The sequence below is a fragment of the Pempheris klunzingeri genome, chromosome 15 (assembly GCF_042242105.1).
Source record: "Pempheris klunzingeri isolate RE-2024b chromosome 15, fPemKlu1.hap1, whole genome shotgun sequence".
Taxonomy (NCBI): Eukaryota; Metazoa; Chordata; class Actinopteri; order Acropomatiformes; family Pempheridae; genus Pempheris; species Pempheris klunzingeri.
The window spans coordinates 21,518,444-21,544,462 of record NC_092026.1 but is presented as its reverse complement, the minus strand read 5'-3'; the positions used below and the strand labels follow the sequence as shown (position 1 = coordinate 21,544,462).

General features: G+C 41.0%; 1 protein-coding gene across 1 annotated transcript in view; it reads left to right on the top strand.

Moving 5' to 3' along the window:
- Positions 1-26,019, top strand: part of LOC139214775 (receptor-type tyrosine-protein phosphatase mu-like) — a 143,774-nt gene that overhangs the window by 36,735 nt on the left and 81,020 nt on the right. Inside the window, exons 3-7 of the mRNA XM_070845697.1 lie at positions 9,973-10,247; positions 14,022-14,100; positions 15,985-16,100; positions 17,456-17,630; positions 23,395-23,688. Of these exons, the coding sequence (XP_070701798.1) occupies positions 9,973-10,247; positions 14,022-14,100; positions 15,985-16,100; positions 17,456-17,630; positions 23,395-23,688 (939 nt within the window). The remainder of the gene's footprint in view (positions 1-9,972; positions 10,248-14,021; positions 14,101-15,984; positions 16,101-17,455; positions 17,631-23,394; positions 23,689-26,019) is intronic.

Genomic DNA, 26,019 nt, shown 5'->3' with positions numbered 1-26,019 from the left:
TTGACTATAATTAGAATACACTACGGCAGAATGTAAACTATTTCATGTTAGAGACGAATAAATAATGATTACAGCTGGTCACTATTTCATCTTGTAAGCATACACTTTAAAACAATACTCCTACATCCTTCTTCCATCAGTATATTCCTTTCTTTAATTATCAGTTTGAGATGTCAAAGCAAATTCTTTCCACATGAGTATCCACTACACTGGATATTTGGGACAGACAGACAAACTGAGACTAAAGCAATATTTGATCATCATCAAAATATTCACAATATCTACTTTAATTAAAGAAGTGTTTTCGTCAGCCACATATCGAAATTCATTAAAATGCTTTCCCTGCATTTTGTGTCTGTCGCACACAATTTGTCTTGTTAATGTTCCATTGATCGCTTTTCATTTGATTTGAAATGCAGAGATATCACTGCCACTGAGCAGAAGGCACCTAAGGAATTAGACTAATGGAATGACTTTTTTTTCGTGTTATAACAAAGGTAGCGTTGCAAACTAATGGATATTGTTTTCCTCCCCTATCTGACGCCTAATCTCACAAAGGCTGCATCACAGATAGATTGCACTGGGCCCCCCCAGTGACAGAGGGAGAATTAATTAGCAGGCCCTCACTAATTTCAAGCAGCCAGTACCCAGACCTGTTTGCGTGTACATCAGGATGATGTGTGTTGAACCGCCCCAGAGAAATTACTTTCCATGGAGGGGGAAGTGTCTACTTTTTCTATCGCAATTGATTAATATCGAGACACATGGAGGCTGGGCAAAGGTTACAGCGAAATATGGAAAAGCCTTGACCTACAAATTAACACATCACGCATGGTCTAAATTTAACATATCTGATTAAAATGTCTGGTTAAGAGGTGTCCCTGATTGTGCTTCCTCGTCTGAGTACCCTTCAGATAGGCCTGTTTTCTACCTATGCGTCTTGAATCGTGTGTAATTAACAGGTTGCAGCTCTTTCTCCATTTCTCAGTGTGAGCACTCAACCTGCTGCACGAAATTGTAATCTCTCCTCTTTGACCGCACTGAAAGGGATGTGAAATGTAGTGTACTTGACGGCTGAAATTGTTTTAGGGCTACTGAAGAGGGGGTTTATGGGTAGAAATGCATTTAGGTTCAAGCCACACTGGTGGAAAAGCTATCTCACCTCTGATTGCTCTCTCACTCTCAACCTGTACTTATGAATCTTCGTAAAACGACCTTATCATACTCACAGAACAGATTGTTCTGAACATAAGGTATTGCAACCTCAAACACCTTTAAAATTGGCTGTAGACAGTACGTAGACTGTTTAAATAAGGGTGTTCTTAATGTGCCTGTGAACGAATGATTTAAATGACGACTAAAACCTTCTCGGCAATGCAGGAAGTAGTTCGTCTTTAATGTGGTAAGATGGAAAGTAAGGAAAAACTCAGAATGCTTTTTTTGTCTCAAAGGCCTGCAATTGATGTAACTTCTTATTAACCGTAACCACAAAAAAGATGGTTAGTCTTTAAACATAATCCAGGATTTAGCAGAATTCCGGATGTTTTAAATGCCACTATATTTGGTACTGTAATTTTCATGCAAGTGTCAAGAGAAGTTGTTAGTATGAAAAATTGGACTAGGCCTGAGCTCCACTATGCAATAATATGAATTCTTGTTTTTAGAAATGGTGTGATAAATAAACATTTAGACCTGAATCTATATAGCATCTACCTGCAAAAACATGTATCAAAGTCTTCTGATATCAACAGGAAACATCTTGAATTAAGATGCTCTGTAAGTGTGGTAAGTGTAGACGACATATTCATGAGAGGCCTTGAGCAGAACTTGACATCAGCCCACTGAGGACTCTCCTTCATCCTCCAAAGCTCATATTGTAGCCAAAGACCAAACTGGCCCGATTCCATCATAACATGTAAATAAAAGAGCACAGAAACGGGAAAGCAAAATGAAGCGCAGCAACAAAAAAAAAAACAAGCCCTCTGGTCACATGAAGAAGAGACAAGCCGTGCCCGAAACTCTTGGTTGTTTACGACAATCCGTTCCCTACCTAATTGCTACGTCTGGACAGAGAGTAGTCTTGTTTATCCCTCCGCACTGCACTGATTGCATGCTTTGGCTCCTTTAGGGTGGCTCAGCCCAGTTCTGAGGCTCTGCATGTCTGCTTGGGCACTCCCCAGTGTGTTTCCTCTCCAGAGCCAACTGGAGAAACCCCCGGCAGAAATGTCACTGTCAGTCCTGTTATTACCAACAAGCCTCATCTGTCCTGGACAATGATAATAAAACCATCTCAGCCAAGACAACACTCATTCAGCCTTGGAGAATGGAGCTGGATGCACTTCTGTCAGAGTCAGATGTTGTCTTGGACTGCGTATTATCTGAAGAAAGAATTACCACACTTGAAACAAAGACAATTGTATTATCTCTTAAAAAAAACTGCCATCTCTAGTTTCCTGTTGTTGTAAGTTCTCCAACATGGTACAGTTGTCTCAGAGAAGATGAAGCTGACTTGAGTGTGGTGCTGCGGGGTGTGTCCAGATGCCATTAAGAAGGAAGCTGTTTTTAGTGAGCCCCAGCTGGTGCAGAGGCTGCCTCTTCTCTGATGGTGTCATGGATGTTGCCAGCAGTAGGCTGCTGCTCCCTGACTCTCCCCTGAGACTCGTTCTGGGGAATAATGGCAAGAGGAGAAGGAGGAGGAGAAAGAAGGTCCTCTAACTGAGATTAATTAGGGTTTTTGTATTATGCTAGGCACAATAGCAAATGTAGCTCTGGCTAAATGACTTATTGTTGTATTCTTAATGTCTTCTCTAAATATGTTCCGGGAAAGAAATTGAATGTTTTTGTCTCTGTGTCGCACAAGGCCTTTGTTTGAATAGCACACCCTTAGTCGATAATGACACCTAGACAATAGTGAAGGATTGGCAGAATGAGGTTCTTCATAGGGTGACGGTGAATCTCTCTCATTCTGGTTCTTTCTTGTCAGGTTCATAATGCATTCATGCAAATGCAGCTCACTCTTGAACCCAGTAGGGTGTCTTTCTTAGCATGCGGCTACTGCATATGGATAACACGGATCATTGCAAAGGACAACTTGTTTGACCATTTTGATTAGAAGGTAATGCATTGACAAAGACCATCCTCCTTAACTGGTTAACCAATATAGTTCATGGTCCTGTATGTGCCGTTCAGCTGCGAGAGGAGAAGGCTAACCACTTAAAATATCAGGGGAGAGAACACCCACTGAGTGAAGGACGTCAGAAATTTAATCAGAATTTAAATCACATCAGCAAAAGATGGGATTTGCTGTTGAGGAGGGAGGGGCCCCATGTTGCGAAAATAAGCTAATTGCTTTTGATCCATTCACAACTTTGTGTGAAAATCGCACCTTGCATGGTGTTGGCAAGGTTGTGAGGTTAAGGAGAAACCCCATTATATGATTGGGGGACGAAACACAACAACAAATTACAATGTCTGATCAATTCATGAATTAATTCCTGGGGATGACAGACTGCAATTTTCAATTTAGCGTGTTTGTGGGGTCAAGATGTGTACGGTGGTCTGACCAAACAGGATTGGATCCACTACTATAAACAGGATTATGGCAGCACTCTGCATTGTCATGATGGAGGACATATTTGCATACTGTATCTTTTCCCATTAGTGTGCATGGTATGTACAATCAGGGCTAATGATGCAGCTAGGTAACTCACATGAACACTCTCTATTGTTTAATGGGTTTGTATCAGGCAAATGGGCCATTATATGACCCATTTATTGCGGTGGAGCGCCAATAGTGCGTATTGCATATTAAGATGACATATTAAGCCATTAAGAATCGCTGTTGATTGACACGCAGCAACAAAGGATGCTGCCATGGAACATAATGAGGGTCAGTTGTTCCACCTGACTAAAATGACAGAGCTGCAGTGTATTCCACATGATGGATGGTTTTGGGTGAATCTGTTTGACACTGTCAAAGAAACCTGGCAGGTCCTTCATATGGAGAGCCCAAGCTTATTCAGTGTTACTTTATCAGGCTCCTTTCATGTTTCAAAGGACACAGGGAAAGTTCTGGAAAATTGAGTGGAGGCCACGGCTGTTCACATTAACAGCCTAACCCTCACAGCGAGAGCATTTTTGATTGGTGGCAGACAGTGAGAATAGCCCTGTCTTCATTGACATTTCCGAAGCGGCAGCAGTGCTTTTCTGCGGCAGTGACCTCTGTGAATTTTATTAGCAAATGAGACCTGGAGGGTTTGGGTTTAAAGAGCGCCCCTTCATTCTGATTTCCCCCACATAATGATTTTCACAGAGTTCAGGACCTGAATGGAGGAGAAATAATGAGCGCTAGTCATTACTGCAAATTATATCCTCTGCTCAGACCATCACTCATAATTAATCTAAATACCTTCAGCCTATAGACTTTGATGATTAGGATTAGACAGTACCCTATTTGTGTGAACTAAATTATATCAGACTGTATTTCCAGTAAGAAGACTTTCTTACTTTTTTAAACAGAAGGAACCAAAGGATAAAGAAAATGTACAAATCACTTGTCTTTAAGACATCATATCATATTTGCACACTGGATGCTGGTTGGGCTTTTTGGAGAACTATCCACACAGTCAAACAAGGAAGCATGAATGCAATAGAAAAGGGTTTATTAGATTCATCTGACATTTGTCTCTGGTCACTGTTCTCTGTAGAAAGCAGAAGGAGGTTTTCAGAGTTTGTGGTGAAGTAGATAATGATTACAAAAATAGACTCCAAAGACATTACAGGAAATGAGGGCATTAGGATGTGGTCTTGTCATATTGTTCTAATCCTAAAAAGCTGTCATTTCTAAATTAAGTTTGATTGTTTCATAAAAGCAGGATTTTATACTGTATATCACTGTGTTAGTCTTTCAGTGGATTATGGTCATTATGTTTTTCCTGTTTCCTCAGGATAATAGAGAAGTTATGCCCAGAAAAACTGGCTTTAATGCACAAGACCAATTGCTTCACTAGAAATCCCAGGGTTCCTGTGGCCACCAAAAAAGTTTTGGTTTTACTTAAATGTTTAGATGCTAGAAAGTTAAAACATTTAGTTCTTTAGTGATCACCATTTTGCCAACAGCTTCTGCTCTTAGCTGGAGGAACTTGTTCTCCCATATGGACTGACACAAGCTGTGACCTTCTCGTATGTCCATGGTTTTCTCTGTATAGCTCATTATACCACTAATGCTGTTATTCTGGATCGCTTAATGTCTAGCTGCACCTGTGCTTTTGTCAATTTACAATTGCTGGAAAAGTCTTTATCCTTGTAGAAAACTCTTGATAGATTGCATAGAACCAATGCTGACCAGATATTAGATTTGCAAAGCTTTAGCCTAACAATGGTTTAGGTTTGGTTAATTTGTAGTCTGACTTTCAGAGAAGGTACCACATGAATTTAGTAGTCTTTAAGCTTCCTATTAGTGAAATTATGAATGTTTTTTCTTGAATATACAGATATGGCACTACTCACATTGGACAAAAGACCTTTAGTCTTCTATGTTCCATGCATTGTTCTTCTATGTCTACCTGGTGTATACATTACAAACAATATGCAGTAAAGTGTGCAAGTGTGCCCCCCGTTCTTGAAGAACAGCAGCATGAATGTATGTAGCATCTGCAGCATGAACACTTCATCTTTTACTTATTCATTTTTCATCCCAGTCTCCATGTTCTCCATGTTCAGCCATCATTGTAATGGAAGGTGAAGGTGGCCTACATTGGAATAATAATAAATCTGTTCCTCTGAATACCTTAGACAATAACCGTGCCCTGGCCTTTACAGAGTTGCAGAGACGGGTCTCTATTTTTAATTGGTCTTGAACACGCCATTGTTAAGGCAAAAAAGACAGTGAAAGAAGAAGAGAGGGAGAGAAAGCACCCTTGTGCATCACTAGCACATTAGCACAGCACTAACACAGTGTCATTATAATTTGCTCTTAGTCTCGCTGGCTAATTAGCTTGTCATGGTGCAGCAGGTCCTGCAGAGTATGTGGTCATTAGGCTCTAAGAGCATAGAAACTGAATGACAATCAGTGTTTTCCTTCTTATTTCTGTTAGACAGTGACAATGACAGCACGATAGGACAGGACTGTCACATGAAATTCTGTATTCTTGTGTTTTATGGAGATCTAAAATGTGGAAAGGAAATAGTTTTTCCCCTTGTTGTGTTCGGGTTCACTGACCCAAATCAAGACTTGATTTGTAGACCTCAAATTTGGTGACAGGAAATTGACAGCCTTGTTGCTACACTTCTGCAACCTGACTGGTGGTGAGGAAGAAATAATTTTGACATGAATTTCTATCAAGTATTTGCACTTTAATACCAACAGCCACAGCATCAAGCTTTATTTAACAAGAAGTGACTACTTACAAAGAGTACGTATTGTTTTTTTTAATATTTCATTAACATGGTAGTAAAAAAAGGTACAAATGCCGCTTGAGGGATGTTATATTTTCATCTTTAATTACCAGCAAAGAGCACTGCTGTGCATAAATCTCCCGTGCAACACTGTCACAGTGTGGCTGTTTGACATGTAAAGTAAACAGCCTGTTTTAATCATAGAGGAAAGCAGTGATGCCAGCATCTTTGTCACTGTAACGTGAGCCACAACTGAACAATTCATCAACTGATTATTAGTGCTGGTTCGCAACACGAAAGGGTTGCTGATGTCTCAAAGGGAAAAAAGCTCAAATGTTCTGGGCACCTGAGCAGATGGCTGAATGTTATTAAGGAGGCCTCAGAGACCTCACACAGAGGCACCTGATTGAGGCTGGACAAACAAGTGTCTGAAAGTCAACTATTCTCCTGCCCTTCTACACGTACCTTAACTTCTTGCATAGCCTCAGAAATAATTAGCCTCATCATTTGAATCGGAGACAAAATGAAAGTGAATAATACATTAAAAAGCTGTGGGAGAACAGCAATTGTTCACAATAGTGAAACATAACAGACAGCATGCTGTGCAGGAAAGCCACTATTATAAATATCTAATCACAACTTGAAAAAGTGCCTTTTTTCTTACACTAAATACAGAGGAAACATTATGAGAGTCCTTGTATGTGTCACTCAAACTTAAATACTCAAACACTGACAGTGAAACCACAAACATGACAATGAAATGACACAAAAGGGCCAATTTAAGCCAAACATGGTGTAAAAAAATCTTGATATAAAACCCCCTATTTTAACACTATTTCACCAATTCACACGATTTGTAATCTATGTTTAACATGATGTATTTATTTAGCAAACAGGAAAACAAACTACTAGCTTTTGTTCTTCAGTGGATGGAGTTTCCTCAGTTGTCATGGCGATATCTCAGTTGACACCATGTGAGGTATGGAATGTGGAACTGCTCAGTTGTCATGGAGACAGTTCCGTAGTTCCGAAGTTCCTCACTTCAGGTCATGTGACAACAACTTAGGGTATCTCCATGACAACAGAGCAAGCTCCATCCAGTGGCAGAGACCATGAGATGTAGTTGAAAGCTCTGGAAAAGCTAGCAGGCTACGTGAACCTTTAGTTTCCACGGTCAGCAATACATTTTGATGCTCAACTCCGTATTCTTGATTTGAATTTCATCATTATTATAATAGCTTAATGAAATGTTGCCAGTCAAGTTACCTTTACTTGACCAATGATAGTTGATCAGAGTAAGCTTCAGTTTAATGTTGACATACAGTACACCGCCCACACATGTTGTATTCCACTTGTGATCCATGCGGTCATGTGACCTACAACTGAACGTGGGCCATGTACAATGTACACATGCACAGTTTCACCAGCGCTATAGTTTGGTTTCTCTGGTTTGTGGTCATGGTGCAACTTATGTTATTGTTAGTTCATGTGGGTCATAGGAAGATGATTATCATATGACCCAAACAGTGTTAAGATCATGTTAAAAACAACAGCTTGCTACAGCCTGACAGACAAAGCAAAGGAGGCTGACTCCATGTCATCACAACTCACTGCTCCTCCTCCTCCTCCTCCTCCTCCTCCTCCTCCTCCCCCTCCTCTGCGCTGCTCCCTCTTCTCCTGTTTCATTGTGTAAACATGACAGAACCCCACTCGTTATTTGAAGCTAGAGACAGATGGAATTGGTGAGCGTTACAAGTGCAGCACAACAAGGCAAGTGGGCGAGCTCGAGTCATTGATGGAGCAAATAGGGTTTTATGAAAGGCTGTTTGGCTGCCACACTCGGGGACCAAGCCTAGTGATTTAGTTGACGTTATTCACCCTTTTTAACACCATATCTGTCATTAAATTAAACATCTGGTGATTTACTCAAAGATCCACATCCTCTGCAGTTCACCTCTGCTTCACATGCAGGAGAGCAGAGCTTTTTTTTTTGCTAACGGGTTGTTTGTCTCACCTCTAAGCAAAATGTTCCTTCCAGTCATTAACAGACTTCCTAAAAAATGTTTTTCAACATAGTCCTTTTGGCCGTCTCTCAAATGCTGTTCCGATTTGTGCCATCTCATTACTGAGCCAAGCTAAATAGGATGATGACAAATAGAATGTGTTCTGCATCTCCTTGAGAGTTTGCCAATATAATAATTCTCACTTGTGTTTTATTGGCAAGAGGAGAGAGAATTAGATTAACCTTTAATATTGAACCAAAGCGATAAAATCTAAATGGGGCTTGGTTGGCAAATAGATTTTAACTTATTGATTTCTCATCATTTCCCGTCTCTCTGTCATTGAGGGAAAAACACTTTTCTCAATCATCCAGCATTTGCATGATTTGTCTTTTTTGTCTTTGTGTTTTGATGAATGATAATGATTAGAGAGAAAATGGGAGTCTTTTCTCATAGAGGGTCACATGCTACAATTCTCAGTGCTAATTGGGAAGAGTCATTTACCTGCTTACTGCATGCTCTTATAAGATAAGACCTTTTATTTAGTTACTGTTAAACCTCAGGACTTGATTGCTTATAATAATCTGATTCTTGTCTAGGAGAGGTTATGCTAATAACTACCTGCCTCTTAACACCAGTAGATCCATGTTATGTTGCTCTGTTGCCTGGAATAAGACAGGATCATAAACATCGAGGTAGCCATCATATTTCTACCAAATGTATGAGTTGTTGCAGGTCTTATGTAACTTATAAAAGTATTTTGTTCTCCTAGAATACAACATTTGTCTTTGGCATCTCACTTTAGAGATGTATTACATGAATTTGTTATTCTGCTCTCACTGTTGAGGACTTGAAACTCGGAGTCAAGTTTCCAAACATAATCACAGAGTTTAGAAAAACTTTTGTCATTCGGGGGTCTTTTGTCTTCTTGTTGAAAGGTGCTTTACAAATAAACTTTCCTTTCCTTGCCTCTTTTGGAAAATCAGTGGGTGTTAAATACAATGCGGGTGTCAAATGAGAGTGTCAACACCGTGAGAAGTACAAGTGTTTTGATGCTTGTTATACACCACCATGTGTTGCCTTTAGTGTACAATAACAAGAATAAGAGTCTACATCCGTGCTAGCAGCTCTTTGACATACAGGGGAGCTTTGAATGAAACTCTAACATCTGCATTCTGACATGCTCACAGTGACAATGTGAACATGCTGCAAGTAAAATATTTTGATAGTTCACTATTTTAGTGTCTTTTGTTTGCACGCTAGAATTTGCTAATTAACGCTAAATGCAAAGCACTGCCGAAGTTGGTGTGAATGTCATTATTTTGCAGGCATATGCAGGTAATAAACTATAGTACTTACACTTCCTTTAAAATAATATTGTTAAAAAACTTCTTGTAGTGTATTTAAGCATACTATCATGTTGGTACTCTAGAGGGATTTACAGTACGTACATGATAATTATTATTGCATGACATTTCAAAGCACATATAATACATCAGTTTATCTGATACCTTTTGATTGCTGGTTGGATAAAATTTGCTCAGCACATGAAATAAAACTGTTGTTCTCGTTGCAGGTTCAGCCTTCATGATGGTGAACACATCGGGACGCTTTGCAGGGCAGAAGGCCTTACTGCTGACACCACAGCTGCGGGAAAATGACACCCACTGTGTTACCTTCCACTATTACATAGGAGGCAGAGACAATAGCCACCCAGGTCACTTAAATGTCTATATCAAAGAAAACAACAGTCCCATGGGGATGCCTGTTTGGAACGTGTCGGGTCCAGCCACTCGCTCCTGGGGGCAGATGGAGCTGGCCATCAGCACCTACTGGCCCAACTTCTACCAGGTGAGGACGTCTGAATCCAGCTCCTTCTTGCATGATGTCTCATCACAAAACTAGGTTGCTCATTGTAAGCAGCCTTTATAGTGAAGCCAGAGTCATTAAAGCCTTTTCACTGGGTGGAGCAAGACAAATTTATTATTTGAGAAGGTCCAAACAATCACACAATGGCCCATTCAAAACACCCAAGATTATTGATTTCTGGGGCTACCTCGGTATCCATGGTAATCTGTTCTCTCCCTGTTCCATCTGAGTCAGTTCTCTTTTTCCAATTCTGAAAACTCATTTTCACTTACCAGTGCACATGACTGCCGGCCCGGGCAAGGTGATTTCACACTTGCCTGGCTATTAGTCTTGCCGGGCTTGTTCCACAAGTCCACCAAATGTTAATTGATGCAGAGAGACCCCTTAACCTCCCAATGGGAGATGGTCTCTTGGTGAATTATTTCATTATGGCCTGGCAGAGGTGGTCCACAGTGGCGCTGAGGGGAGTCCTCCTGCCTGCTCATCATAGCCACCCTGATAACTTAGTTAACAAGGGACACCGCTGAGCTTCTCACTGCTGAATGTAAGATAGGAGCCTTAATGAGAGGCACATACAAAAGGAAGAGAGAAGGGCAGGAAGGCAACAGTTGAGAAGGACAGAATCTGCTGCAGTTACCACTAATAGTCACTGCTCACTGTTGACAGGATAGTGACCCTTGTGTGGCATAATGATGCAATGGTCAGATGTTTTTAGTCTGCCTCGAGACACTTAAAGATTGAAGGAGTCTATGTGTAGTAGAGACTCCGCTTGTTGTGTTTGGATTCATCCTACATGCAGACATTTTGACTAAAAAGAAATGCCGACCGCGAGTCTGACACAAGAGCCAACCACCACTGACTCTGTTTTGAAATGAAGAAATAAAAAAACACTTTTGCTCAGATTTGTGAAGTTGAGACACTTTTAACTTCAGTTGCTCCTTCAATATGACAAACTAATCTACAACTTGTGAATTCTGAGTGAAGTTCAGTGAGGGTTGACCATTTTGACATGCTGTTCGGGGTGTGTTTCAGCAACGCTCTGCACGTAGGGTGAGCGTTTAGGCCCAAAATGACATATTATTCTTGCTGCTTGTGTTCAGGGAAATTCCCAGCATCTGTTGCCTTTCAAACCCCAGTGGAAGGCCTGTCTCTGTTTGTAATTGTTCCAGACCCAAACTGGCAACATGCGAGGATGCTAATGATCTTACCACTAATCTTAGTCTTGAAAAGAGAGACCAATCCTTAAAATTGCCACTAATTAACAACATGGCACTAATTATAGGTATCTTTAATTGCATAGTAACCTACGCAATTGTCAAAGGGAAGCCACCTGATACTTGGAAATTATTTTTTAATTACCGGTAAGGCTTTCAGTCATCACAAGCCTTTCAGCCTTTGATAATTACTCTACTGTCAGGTCATCCTCAAAACTTTTAATTGAGCTTGTCATGCATTTCTAAGACTAAACTCTGTAAAACTGTAATTTTCAGGAAAATGTAACGTACAATCACAGTATGTTTTGTACAAACTACTCAAAATATGTACTTTTATGCTTAAGATGAACACCCATTATTTATCCTAATATGCAGTAGTGCACCAATGAGAGAGAAAAACCTAAATGTCCTCATTTATCTTGATTTCAATACAGTAGAATCTATGCCAGAGCTAATCAATCCTGCTGTAATGTAGTACTTAGCCAAGTCCCTTAGGGATATAGCCAGTGTGGTGACGTGGACATTGAATGTTGGGTTCACGGTCTGCCCGTCTGACAAATGAGAATGGTGAACTTTCCTGTGACATCAACAGCTTTCGTCCCATGTGAATATTTTCACTCTGTGGGTCAGGCCCAATTATGCACTGCACTATCATTGATGTTGGAATCAATTATATCACAGCTATTAGGCAGGCTGACTGATGTCTGTTGCACAAACAAAGGATTTCAATTAGAGAGTGGGGGCTAGTTCATTTGTCTGGTGGCGATATATGGAGTGGTTGGCCTTTTAATTTCCTTTAAATTAGCCTGTAATGAGGCCATAATTGGCACCCAAGACATTCACTTTCATATTTCATGAGACAAAAAAAGAAATTTATAATTAGACAGCCTTATCTGAAGGCATCCTGCCTCCCAGATGACAATGGTAACTATCTCCGCCTCCACATTCCTAGTCTACAAAAGGAATCTTAGAGATGTATGTGTGTGCAGTCTAGCTACAATTAGCAGGACACAAGTTTCTGGGTGACACCATATACGGGACATATCCACTAATATATACCATTCACTGGAAGATATATGCTTATATTTAGGGTATGATGGCATGTAAAACATGTGAAGTCTGAGTGTGGGTGGTGTAATGGGTCTCTGCACCACACCCTGCCTTTGGGAAGGGACTAGCATTCTGTTTCCCTTTTTATCACACTGCAGACCAGCGAGTACATAACTCTGACATTCTGCTGGAACACACCCTCTGTCAGGGCTTAGGCCCATTTGTTTTGCCAGAGAACTTGGCCCTTAAAATAGGGTCATGTTAGTCCTACGCTGCACAGTTGTACTTGATTTAACATTTTCTGTTGTCAGAGATAGCAACAAACATGTCAACCAAGTAATACTAGACACAGAGCAACTGTGAAGTGCTTCAGCAGCCCCTTCTCATGGAAGAGGTGCTCTTTGAATTTGCAATTGAGGGTTTTTTCACTGAAATTATGAAAAAAAAAAAAAAAAAAATGTTCACACTCACCTTCAATGATATGCATTCATTCTGAGTTTTCATTTCTTCAGGGTTTGAGGTTCAGGGTATTTCTACCCTAGTCAAAATAGCATACCTTGAGGCTGTTGACTGTCTAAAGTAACCAGTCGCCACTTGCACAAGCTGCTCCTTGGTTTAAGTTTAGCCTAGTTATAAGTTTTTGCCAAGTGAAGATTAACACATCACAAATTGAAAACAGGTTGCACCACACAAACTCATTCTTTCATAGAGATAACATTAATTGTTACTAAATATTTACACCCAGTTACTTTTAGACTGTATCATATATTTTACATAAATACCTCTCTGAAAAAACTCAGAAATTTCCCCAATGTTTGCATAAATCGAATAAGGTCGATTGCCAGGAAAATGTAGCATTTGGCCTCCTAAAACTGTTATATTTGGAAGTTACTGTATGTCACAGCTTGTGATGCTACAGTGACTTCCTGTTTACATATTTGATTCCTTATGATATGACAGTGCTAAAGATGTTTCCTAGCAACAGATTTACACATTAAGAAAATGTGTATCCGCTGAGGCATTTCTATTTTTCCCATTCTGTTACAATTTAATGTTCTTAATATCATTTCTCAACCCACAAACAAAATTCCAGTCAACCTACATTGTTTTGGGGTAAGTGCAAAAATATTGCAATCAAAAATCAAATGATTAAATAGTGATAAGTGAAATTTGAATTTTTCTGAATTAATTTGCCCCATAAGCATTCTATTCTACCCCCATACAATATGTGCTCGTCACAGACTGTGTACTAATCGTCTGGAGGCTCAAACTTAATTTAACACTTGCGTGTCATAACACCTATCGACGGTGACATATTGTGGAAATAATGTCAGTGGCCTGCAGCTGTGTGACCAGCTGCAGCCCAGCTAAGAGCAGATCATATTAGCAGGAGCTGGACTTCTCTGTGCACACGGGCAGCCTCACTCAAGTGCCATTTGAAGACATGTGCCCATTTATCATTGGTGTTATGAGTCTCCTCTCTCCTCCTCAGATTGTGTTTGAAGCCGTAACCTCAGGGCAGCGTGGCTTGCTGGCCATCAAAGACGTCGTGGTCCAGGGCCACCAGTGCAGTAAGTCCTTTTTCCCTTCACCATAAAGAATATCATCAAAGAGTCATTGTCCTTTCCATGACACCCTCCCAAATACCTGTATCATTGTTCTATTCAAGGCCCCCCAGTCAAACAAAAGGCCTTCAGAGTATACTACAGTCGATCCAAAGTGTAAACCTCCCTCCTTCCTGCTCCCTGAAGATTTATGAGCACACAGTTGACATGCTGAAGTGTGCTCAGGATTTCATGTTGGAGTGGCTGTGTTAAATAGCCTTTGAGAGATGGGAGAAATAGTGCAAAAAAGGGGGACGAAAAACAAATACCTCTATACAGTGTGCTGCTGCTGCTTGTGCTTGTGATTCCACTATATTTCTCCTCCCTTAAGTATACTCAGTAAAGCATCTCATCTCTCAGATGTTCGGAGTTCTGCTATCCTTGCTGAATACAAGTACAAGCACTTCAGAGTGTGCTGCCAAGCTAATGAACATGCAATCACTAGCATATTTAGAATTTTTCTTTTTCGGCTGTTTGAATAAGCTGGTGCCGTGGGAGTACAAGGACGAGTGCTCTTCAGGATTCCTCATTGCTATGCTTTTGAGTACTGAGAGTCATGTTAGTCCATATGGCACTCCTAAAGTTTATACTAAGAGGTTTTCACACTCTACGGCCTAAGTCTAAATCAATACCACATGAGTTTTCATCAATTGATTTATACTTTGCTGTAGCCCTCATAGCTGACGTATAAGGCTCTGATTGTTAGGCGCTAATGACCTGGTAACCATTTGAAAGCAGCTGAATTCCTACAAATGTTATGTCAATAAGATGGATTTATATAGCGATAGGTGTTGCATATAAATGTATATGAGTAAATCAATGAGGCTGTGTGATGTGATCGATGTTTAAATGCGTAAAAGTGTGAGTGGATCAATAAGTCACTCAGTGGCAATTGGGTTTCTTTGAGTGATAAGCAAAGTGATCAGAGCGACTCCTCACTGGACCACAGCCAATTCATTTTCTATTTATACGACCATGTGGAATATCCAGCACAAAGGTTATGCCACCGGGTGGTCTGCCTCTCCTTCCATCGTTAAAGGCGACATAAGCGATGAGAAAAATAGATTTGTCTTTTTTGGCACGGGATGTATTGACAGGACAAAGTTACGAAGTAGGTGTAGTTCAAAGACATGGTTGTAAAATATTAAGCAGAGGTGAAAGTCTTGATGATGAAAGTGATAGAATTAGCTTTTGCCAAGTCTTTGGAGATTTGGTTATGTTTCGAATCAAGGTCGCTCCACTGAATTGCCCTATTTTTCTATGCAGAATAGTGGTACTAATCAAAAATGTTCTACATAAGTTACGTTCTGTGGACTATCCCAGTCAGTGAGTATACTGATAATGAGCACAGTTGGCGAGAAAGAGAATAATGCTTGTGGAAAAATCCCCTCAATCAATGAAAGGATGCAGTGAAGAGACAGCAGAAAGTGGGTTTTTGGTAGGTGCAGGGTCGGCCTCTGGTGTGTCATTTAAAGGATTTAGGTGGAATGTTCCTCAAAAAGTGATGCTGGCCTCCAGCTCAGAGGAATCAGATAGTGTAATAAAGAGCAATATCCATTTAAGCCTACTCCTCACAGTTCTCCAATTTTACATACAAATTTAGGCTCAAGAGATATGAAGTGGGTAAAAGTGACATCTGTGGACAAGGGAGCTTAGATTAGCATAGTCTTGATGCAGGTGTTGAGCAGCTACTTAAGCACCCAGTTCTGGTGATTAATTTTCCTGTGTTTCAAGTATGTGGGCCACCGTGGAGCTCTAAGTACAAACTCATTTGAGGGAAGTTGAACTCAGCGTGTAATCTTATGTAACTTTTTTTGTGCAGCTGCCTAAAACATTTTTGTATTCTTATAGTGAACACACCTCACTTCCTCACTATAAAGGGAGTGGAGGTCAACGCTGGACAGACTGCATCTTTTCACTGCACCGTCAATGGGCACAAAAAGGACAATTTTCGCCTCTGGCTTCAGGTGAGATTTTCACTCATTTTTACGCCTAGATGAAAGACTACATCAGAGGGTGGAATCAGTATCAGAGAACTGGGCTACCTGGAGGTGAATGCATCTTACTGAACACAGCAGTGCTGCTGTTGCACCACCAGGTCTTCGTCACTCAACTAATCACAATACTGTAGACACTGTGACAAGTATGCTTGTTCAATGAATCAGATTAATTGGCTGGGTAAAAGGGAGAGGGTAACAAAGAAATGAAGATGAAGCAGGAGTACTTGGTTATTTTAAACATGATTACACATTGATTACACAAGGTCAGACGTAAACAGTTACACCAGAAGATCTTCTTGATTAGCTAGTCCTTTTAAATTGCACAAAAGTAGACCCCAAACATAGTTCTTGGTAGCAGGTTAACCACAATGTATATTAAATGGTGGGTCATTCTGCGTCTTTCAAGTTATGACCAGTTACCATGGAGTTGAACTTAATGCAAACAAACTTTTCAAAAATGGGCCCTGTATTAGAAAAATGTTCAGTACTTATCATGGTACGTGGTCATGTACCATGGAAACAACTTTTGTAATTTAGGAACCAAAAGCTGATTCCTGCTTGTCAGCCTTTGTATCTGTAAATACAAGTGGGTCTTGTAATTTACTGTATAAATAATTTGAGAAATTCAAGCCATGACATTCACACGTTGCTTTATTGCGCCCTTGGGTCTGAGGTTTCATCTGCTCACCAGATTTCCAGATGCCTCTGTGTCTGGGAGACAGGGGATTACAGTTGTTTCAGATCACCGCAGTATGGTCTTAACCTATATAGGTGTCGGCTCTGTGGATACTGTGTACTATATCCGGCACAACTGAGCTGCACAGCAGTCTTGAATTGACCTTGTTCTGAGCAGCGAAGGTAGTGCATCTGGCAGACATAACCCTGCCGGCTCTGCTGCTAAGCACACTGTCACACATGTGATCAGTGGGAGCATGATGCTGGGTAAAGGTCCTCTGCCAGGTACTCCATCATTTTAACAAACACGTCCTCATTAGCACAGGAGCTGGAAAACAAACATTAAGTGAAGTCCCCCGATGACAGTAATGAAGAAATATTTCTAATGAACAAATGTCCCCCATCTGCCTGCTGTGAGGGGTGACAGCTGGGGAGAGCCTACTGTGTGTTTGTGTGTGTGCGTGCGTGCATTCCTGTGTGATAAATGTATTCCTACTATGAGCCACCGATGGGAATGATAGGACACTAACAAACACGCACGAGAACAGACAACTAGAGTTTCTGAAACGCACAAGGGCAGGCCACTTAGCTTAATAAACCTTTCCATTTTGGACGCTCACTTGTGTGTTTGTCTCTGTTCCAAACAGGGCATTGGTGGACGGGAGGCCCCAATGAAAGCCACTAAACCTTGGAACAACCGGCGCTTCATAGGCACTTTTGATGTAGAGAACACGACCAAGGGCGACTCAGGCCGCTACCGCTGCATCGTCCACTCAGACAAAGGGGTTGGAGTGTCCAATTATGGAGAACTAACCATAAAACGTGAGTATTGGTCCCAAAGCAGAGGGAAACAAAAACACCGCCTATCGGAACAAACGCAGCACAGACAGCAGGAATGTTTTCCATCCACATGACCTCTATGCATCCAGCAAAGTCAACAGGAGATAAACAGGAAATGCTGCATGTTCGTAGATGAAAATGTCCTCTAAGGCGATACTAAAAATACAAGCTTTTTATGTTGATTTGTTATCCAGAGGTCTTTAATACTTTCCTTGTAAAGGCTGTCCTTGACTGAGCACAATTCCAACTAAAAGATCACAATGGCGAGAGGCACCAGGGTTTACAGTAACCTCACTGATATTTCACTTTTGCAGTCATTTGATATGAATTTATGGAGTCGTCTGAAACTAAATCCTGCAAGGCCTCACTTTCCTACAGCCCTACAGCCCGGTAATGGCCTTCTATATTTCTTCACCTCAATTTTCTCCCTGTGCTCTCAATTGAATTTACTGCCCCGATTTTTTTTTTTTTTTCCTTTCTTTTTTTTTTTTTTTTTGTCTCCAAGCTTTATGTGATTGATAGGTTTAATCCTGGCTGTCCAGATCGAGGTCTGTCAATCATGCGAGAATGGCTGGGCCCAGACACAGCGGAGTGAAGAGGGGAGATAAAGTCTCTCTGCCCGAGTGTATCAGTGGGTTTCAGTGGTGTACTCAAAGAAAATTTACTGACACACCAGAGGCACTCAAAACTACACTCGTGCATAAATTCAGCAACACAATCAGCCGCACATCCTCGCACTTACACATACTCACTAGACAATATTTTTGCTGATCGCTGCTTTCAGTGTGCTACTCGATATATTTTTACACAAGACAAACCAGTTAAGTGTAAAGTGCCATTGTCATAAATATTTATCATAAAGTAATTCTCTAGATTTAGGCATTCATCGAATCTTGTAATGCACCCTGCTTTAAATTCTGCAGAGATTTCGCACCTCGACGACTCCGACATAAGCCAACTCGTCGCGGGGAGAAAAGAGGCATTTTCACGGTTATAAGTGTCACACATAAAAAAGCTGATATCTCCTCTTATCGTACCAGTCATAAAACAAGTGCTTAACCCTCCTAGCAACGTGTCTGAGTCGTAAATCCTCCTTAAATGTGTACTCGCCGCTTCCCCGACTCGTTTTTGGAGGAGTGACCAAGGAGCGATTCTGTGGATTATGAGCCGGCTACAGTCACACATCGGCTACCCCCCACACCCTCCCACACCCCACTCCCCACCCCTCATTACCATACACTGCCTTTTCTTCAACATGAGGAGAGTGAATGCTTGATTATCCCAGATAATCACTTCTGCCTTTCATGCCAGTATCCAGTCAGATTTATGTGCCTATGCTGAAGTGCACTGCATGCATTTCCAGGGCACCATACAGATTGGCCCAGCCCAGCCCCTTTCCCATGCCCCCCTTGTGATGGGCTCTCCCGTAGTGCGGCCAGTGGTTCTGAAAGGGGTATAATTACTCCCTGTCCAAGTGCTGGCTCCTTTCTTGGCCTGGTTAGAATCACCTGGAGTCCACAAAGCATTTGCTGAGCTCCAGGCTAGTATTCTGGGCCATGTTACCAACTCAAGGCTGCTGAGGCGCGGCCGTGTCAGTGCTAATGAGAATAGCCACCAAAAAATCGAAGGCCGGCCAGCCAAGCTCGTCATTTTCCTGTGTTCGCCTCTTCTCCTATCAGGAGCAGATCAATTCTTAACTCACAGCAGCCCAATTAGGAGAGCGCACAATGTAATGAGGACCTCTTGCATCTTAGCGAGAGAGGCCCGGTCTTTGTAAGAGGCAAATGAAAGAAGGATTTATAAAGACTCAGGTCTATCTAATCTAACAACAGAGCAGAGTGGCAGCTCTTATTATCGCTCTCTGTGTGCTTAATGGCTAATGGATGGAAAGACGTGTGTGTGTGTCTGCAATCATATGCGTATATGCTGTTTGTGTATGTTTTGCAGTGCTGAAATGATTAGATGATTAATCAGTTTGTCAATGGAAAATGAAAAGACAATACAGAGAATTGATTAATTTAAAAGTTATTTATTAAGCGCTGGTCCACTGGTTCTAGCTTGTCAACTGTGAGGATTTGCTGTTTTGCTTTTGGGTTTTGGGTTTGTTTAGCAAAACTTGCATGTTAAGTCCCCATCTTGGGTTCTTGGAAATTTTGATGAGCATTTTTTGTTCCAATTTTCTGATGTTTTATAGCCATCAATTCATTTAGGAAAACAGACACATGAATGGATAATGAAAATAAGTGGTTTTGTTGGCTCTTAGTATGTCTTTGTCATTCGGCATTAAGTCCATGTGTATGCCAGTGTGAGTGTTTTTCGTTGCATGTTCATGAGTGTGCAGTTGTGTTACTGCGTTCTGGCACGAAAGCAGGTGCTGCGGTAGCGGAGGGCAGCTGTCGCCAGGCCGCTTGCCTGTCTGGTCAACATGATGACAACAGCTGCTCGCTGACCCTCGCGTATGGCCGACACTGTCATCTGCGCGCCGTCACCCATCTCCAGCCAGCATGGAGCTCACTTTAGAAGCCCTTTCCAGGGCCCCACTGCTGCCGAGCTGCCTCGTGAGGCTTAAACAGTGGGCATTGAGTTGTTAATATCTTAAAGTGTTCCAGCACTTGAGTGTATTTCACAGGTAATCCGTTATTTTCAGTGTGTCTGCTATGGCTGTTGAACAGAGGATTACTGCACCTACAGGAATTATTTCATCACCGTAAGCTGCTGATGCTCTTGTGAAGCAGTAACTTTTCAAAGTTAAATGAAATGCTTATTGCTATAATACATCATGCTGCTTAGTTGTATTGTTGCGGAAACAGTCTCAAGAGATAACAGCGGAAATGGGATTGAATGGCAGCAGTGGCATCTAAGCATTAAAGTACATAAAGGAGTATGTTCTCTATACTATGTTCTGTAGAAAAGGTGCATTGAAGGAAAGATTGAAGGGGTCTTGCTTAATACCTTTTGACATGAATGCCACAGTGTGACAGTGTCACAGGTTATCTAATTCGATCATACCAGAAAAAACGACATAATCATAAGGTGCAGCACCGTAACTTTAGTAGATATTAGTTGGTTGGATTTTGTGTTAAGTTGCCAAGTTTGTCATGTCTGAGTCAGGAGCTAGAAACGTGGTGATGTTTTAAGGCCATTTGGTCCTGTGCATTACAAGGTGTTATCATAGAATGAGTGTGTTGGCAAATGTGTCACCAAAATCTGGTAACTACCTACATGACACTTTTTATGACTGAGTGATATTTTATCCAGATTTCTCAGTAGTACTTTCACTAAGTTCTGTTAAAAAGTTCTTACTTTTAATTTGGCTCCTTAGTGAGTAGATACACCTATTTAATTGTACATGCCATCTGCTTTAAAAGCCAAAATTCCCAACAATTAAATGAAAACCAGATTTCTCAGTTCTCTCAAACCAACATTGGAAAACTGATTTTAGTCTCATTTGATGTATTGAAATATTACATGCACCAAACACCATTACAATGCCAGTATTTTTTTCATACAGCATGCTGGTATTATACGGTAAGCCTGCTTTCTGTTGTTTAAATGAATCTGAGCATATTGCCTCTTAACTCATTTAAACCCCTTTCAAGACATTACAACAGACCACTAAAGACCATCAAAACAAGCCAATGGTTGAAGCCAGATTTTGGATCACGTCATTCTTTTGTCTGGCCCTAATATGCAGACTAGTGCACTGCACGCAAGTCCAAGAGAGTCCTGCTGGATTAACTGGTTCGCTTTAGGTGATGTTCGATAGCAAGCTTGGATTAGTGGGAGTTTAGGGACCTGCGACGGAGGTCACCATGGGGTAACCATCTGCTTAGGAAGAGCCACCAATTCTCTGTTGGACACCTCAGCCTGCTCTTAATGTGCCTGGAGACGTCTCCCTTGCCATGACAACTCCATGAGAGGCAGCCAGGCGACTAATGGCATTATTCTGTTACATGTGTGTGCTCATTAGAGCTACTCACCGTGGCCTTTGGGACGTGTAACAATTGTAGTGCATGACAAGGGTAGATTCCTAAGCAATGCCTTGGCTGTGGGTCGTAGCTCTTTGTTGACAATGGCAGCTTTTTAGTTGCACCAGGAGACAGGAGTGTTTGAAGTATGAAAGTCATGATGCAGGGATAGTGAAGGTGGGCTGGTTTTGTCGTCTCCATGTGGTAACGGTAACTGGAACAAGCATTTTTGTCAAATGTGACGTTATAAGGGGAACATAAAAGTGTAAAGACTTAAGAAGTTTCTTAGAAGACTTAAGAAGTTTCTAATAACCCTTCGTCTCAAATGTCCTCCTGCCTGGTTATATAATAATGCAATCCTGAAAAACATCCCACAGGTGAAATAACTTGTGAAAAGCCCCATTAAACCAGAAATGGCACAAGGTTTAAGCAAGATTGGACAAATATTGGTGACATAATAGAGAGGAGGTCTTCTTCAAGGTTATCATTGAACACATATGTCTGGATTTGTCAGAAATGCAAGGTCTTCAGAACACGTTTTTCTATTTCAAACAGACACATTGAAGGTTCAAAGGGCCTATGGCTTGATTATTTTCCAAGTGTTAAACTATTCATCTTGGAGAAAAAGATGTTCTTACACTACCCTCATTACATACAGAATTTGTACAATAGAGTCTGTGGACATGTTAACCAAAGACTGCAATTCCCTATTATTTAAATATAACTTAAATTGTTTTCATCGTGTAGCTTTTGATTATTTTGTGAGGGCCTCTAACTTTGAAAGATCCAGACATTTTGTGCTGCTCCATAGCACCACTAGAGGTCTAAAACTCCACCAGGAATCCTTGAATGCACATCAGATCAGTCAAAGAGATTTGTGCACAGAATGACTTTGTTCTCCACAAGATGAAGTGAAACTGGCATATCAAACAAGCAGTGCATAACATACAAACCTGCATGACAAATAATAGTGTAAAAAAAAATTTACACGCAGCTCTTTTGTATAAGCACCAACTTTTTGGTTGAAAAGCAAAGCTGCCTGAGTCACATTTTTCCTCAATATGTCAGGCAGAACATTCATATTTGACATTCACTGCAAAAAATTTTTGTTGGTTATTATGAAATCTGCACATGACAACTGAAGTAACTTGTAGGAGGACGACTGTGCTGCACAAGTAAGAATGTTCAACATAGTTAACATACGTTAGAATTGTGTTTTAGGCTTTCTCATCAATGGTTTTTAGCTTTGAATAGAATTGCAATTAATAACAGTAGTGAGCAGAGAGATTAAACCTGCTCCTGAATCAGACAAGAGAGATGACAACTACAGACGTTGTCAATTACCAGAGGCTTTTCCATAGAGGCACTCTGATTGAAATCAATACATTGTTCAATGGGAGCAGCATTTGCTTGCCAAGGTCTGGGTGACTTTAGTCAGTGTACTACTGATGATGAGCATCCCCACCAAGCTGGAACTATCGATTGTTACGTGGCTCTTCTTAAATACCTCAATTATTGGGAAACATGAAGGTATTCTTCTTGTGCTTCAAAAGGATTCTGATGTGGTTGATTGTTTAAAAGAAGAAATTGATTTTGATTTTGAACCAGACGTCTGGTTTTCTTGGTACAATTATTTATCCACGTTGTTTTGGAAGGGGAATTTCAGTGCTTTTTACACAAATTAAAAATACATAATTGTTTTCTGTACTGCCTTTCTACCATTTCGCCATTTTAATGTTATTATCTAACATCAATTAAAACCTTTTTCTGTCCCCTAGAACCCCCAGTGCCTATTGCACCACCCCAGCTGACTGCTGTTGGCGCCACCTACCTATGGATCCAGCTGAACGCCAATTCCATTAATGGCGATGGCCCAATCATTGAGAGGGAGGTGGAATATCGTACTGTGTCTGGCACCATGTACGACCTGCAGCCCGTAGACAAGACCACACACAAGATCGGCCACCTGGACCCAGACACAGAGTACGAGATAAGCGTTCTGCTGACCAGACCTCTGGAGGGAGGCACCGGTGCCCCCGGACCCCCGCTGAGAGCCAGGACTAAATGTGCTGGTGAGGGCAAAAATACAATTACTTACAAAGTTCCACTGGGTTTTTTGTGAAATGGTACATTATGGTGTTTTGGAGTGTTTCATGGGTTACAAATGTAGATGTGTATGTTATGTAGCATAAAATACAAACAGTATCTAAATGAACTAAATTGCACACAGATTTTCCCCAAGGTTTGAAAGTGACCTGGAGCTAGATAGAAACAAACATGTCATTCATCCATTTATTTTCAAAGAAGAAATGTGCTGCAGGGGCAATAGTGTCTTTTTACGTTAAATCTAGACTTCTTGACAAATTGAAAGCTTAGTTACCATGTACTGTGCAAAGCAGTTGAAGTTGGTTGTTGTGAAGTTCATTCTTGAGTCTGCACATCCCTAATTCACCTTTTACAAAAAAACCACAACAAGGAAACAAGGTTTCAAAAAGATTTTTAAAAATCACTCCCTGCATACAATGAATATCCTTCAGAGCTCCATTGTCAGTAGTGCTCTATTGTGTTTCCTCTAAAGTCTCAATGCACTTGAAGCAAATAACTGCAGCTTGCAATTGCCCAACATATATCACCACAATTTTTACTTTGGCAATTATTTTTCTATAATGGACAAAGCCCTTTGTGTTTCATCGTTTCCACCTATAGATCTTCATTAAGATTTTTGGCATATGGACATAAATCGTCTCTTTTCTAAGTAATGTATGCTACAGTGAACACCTGGAACATTTAGAGCTGTGCATATTTTGTAAACATTGCATCTATCAGAAAAAAATAACATCAATGAACCAATAGAATAATAAAAAGTTTAAGTAAACTTTATTTTTTTTAACTCACCTTGCTATTTGGAACAGCTGTGTGTCACAGTAATTGATATGATTTATAGTTGGCTCCAAACAGAGCTGAAAACTGCCCTGCCACATGGTTAGCTCTATAACTACTTGTTTATTCAGCTTAATTCTCATTCTAAAGTAATTGTAATCTTGCTAATTTATCTGAAACTCAGATTAATATCATGTGTGAAGCAGAGTGGCACCTTAAATTTGGATATTATATGGGTATTATTATATTGCTGCTATATTGTGGGCATTCAAACTCAAACGTGTTCGTAAACACTTTGAGAATGCCTGATGATATTGTACAAATTGCCCTTCTCACAACATTAACCAGCTAAATTCCCATGCTGTACCAGGATGCCAACTTGGGGAACAAAACAAACCTAGCCTCAGCATTTTCCCAGGCTAATGCTGTTTGGTGTCCAGAGAAATGCTGATGAAAATGAGATTTTTCTCCCCTCCCTGCCCAGGGTGTAACCCCTTCTCCCCACTGTGAAGGTCATGAGCTTATTCATTTTTAGTCTGGCTGCTAGGGATGAATGGCCCTACCTGTGCAGCCCTCTGAGCCAGCCCCAGTTTCTGCGGGGTGCCTGCCCCTTGGCCACCCTACTGGTCACAGTCGGGGAGATTGATGGACCCGACTCCTGAAGTGTGTTTGAGGAAGCAGCTCTTGATCTTGTCCGGCTCTCTGCTGGTCTATCCCACTGACAGGCTGGGCCTCAGCAGAGCTCCTAATTGAACGGTTAAGACTCACAGGACCGTGTGATACATCACTGTTGATACAGACAGGCCCAGAGCCTCGCTCCCCCTTCTGCTGCACTGCTGTCTGGAGGCACTAATGAAAATCTGTGGCCACTTTAGAGCACTGTCTCTCACATAATTATTCATAGCCATGCCTTGGTCACTTCGCAAACTGAGCAATGCTTCTGATGACAAAGGATGTTTTAATTCAATCTCCTGTAAAATGGGGAATGTATAATGCAAGGACGCCACCAATTCAATTCAGAAGCAGGGGGTAGAAAGGGGTAGCCTTGAAAGGTTTTCTTTACCACGAAGCACTTCCATTACTTTCCTAGTGAACATCAAAAGAATGTCTTATCCAAGGCTGTGTGATTGCTCTAGGGGGTTATTTGTGGGTTTTTCAGAATGATTCAAACAACATTTTGCTTTCGCATATCCCCATGTCTTTGGACCGTCAATGGCGAATTTCACAACTTGTTAATATTTATTTTCCTCTTTTCCCTCTGGCCAAAATTAGTTGCCAAACATTTTTAAGGTAAAAGAGAAACATTTGGCAACTGCACTCTCCATCCATATGAAATTTATATCTGTGTGAAGTTGTTTACCACTTCAGAGTTCACCATGCTTGGTAAGTGCCACTTGAAGGAAGACACTGTATCATCAGGTGGTGCCCTAGGATCACAGCAAGGGGCCCTGCATTTCAGCAACACTATTGAGAGACCATCTCACACAGAGAAACCATTTCCAGCCCACACTAGGAAGGCAGAT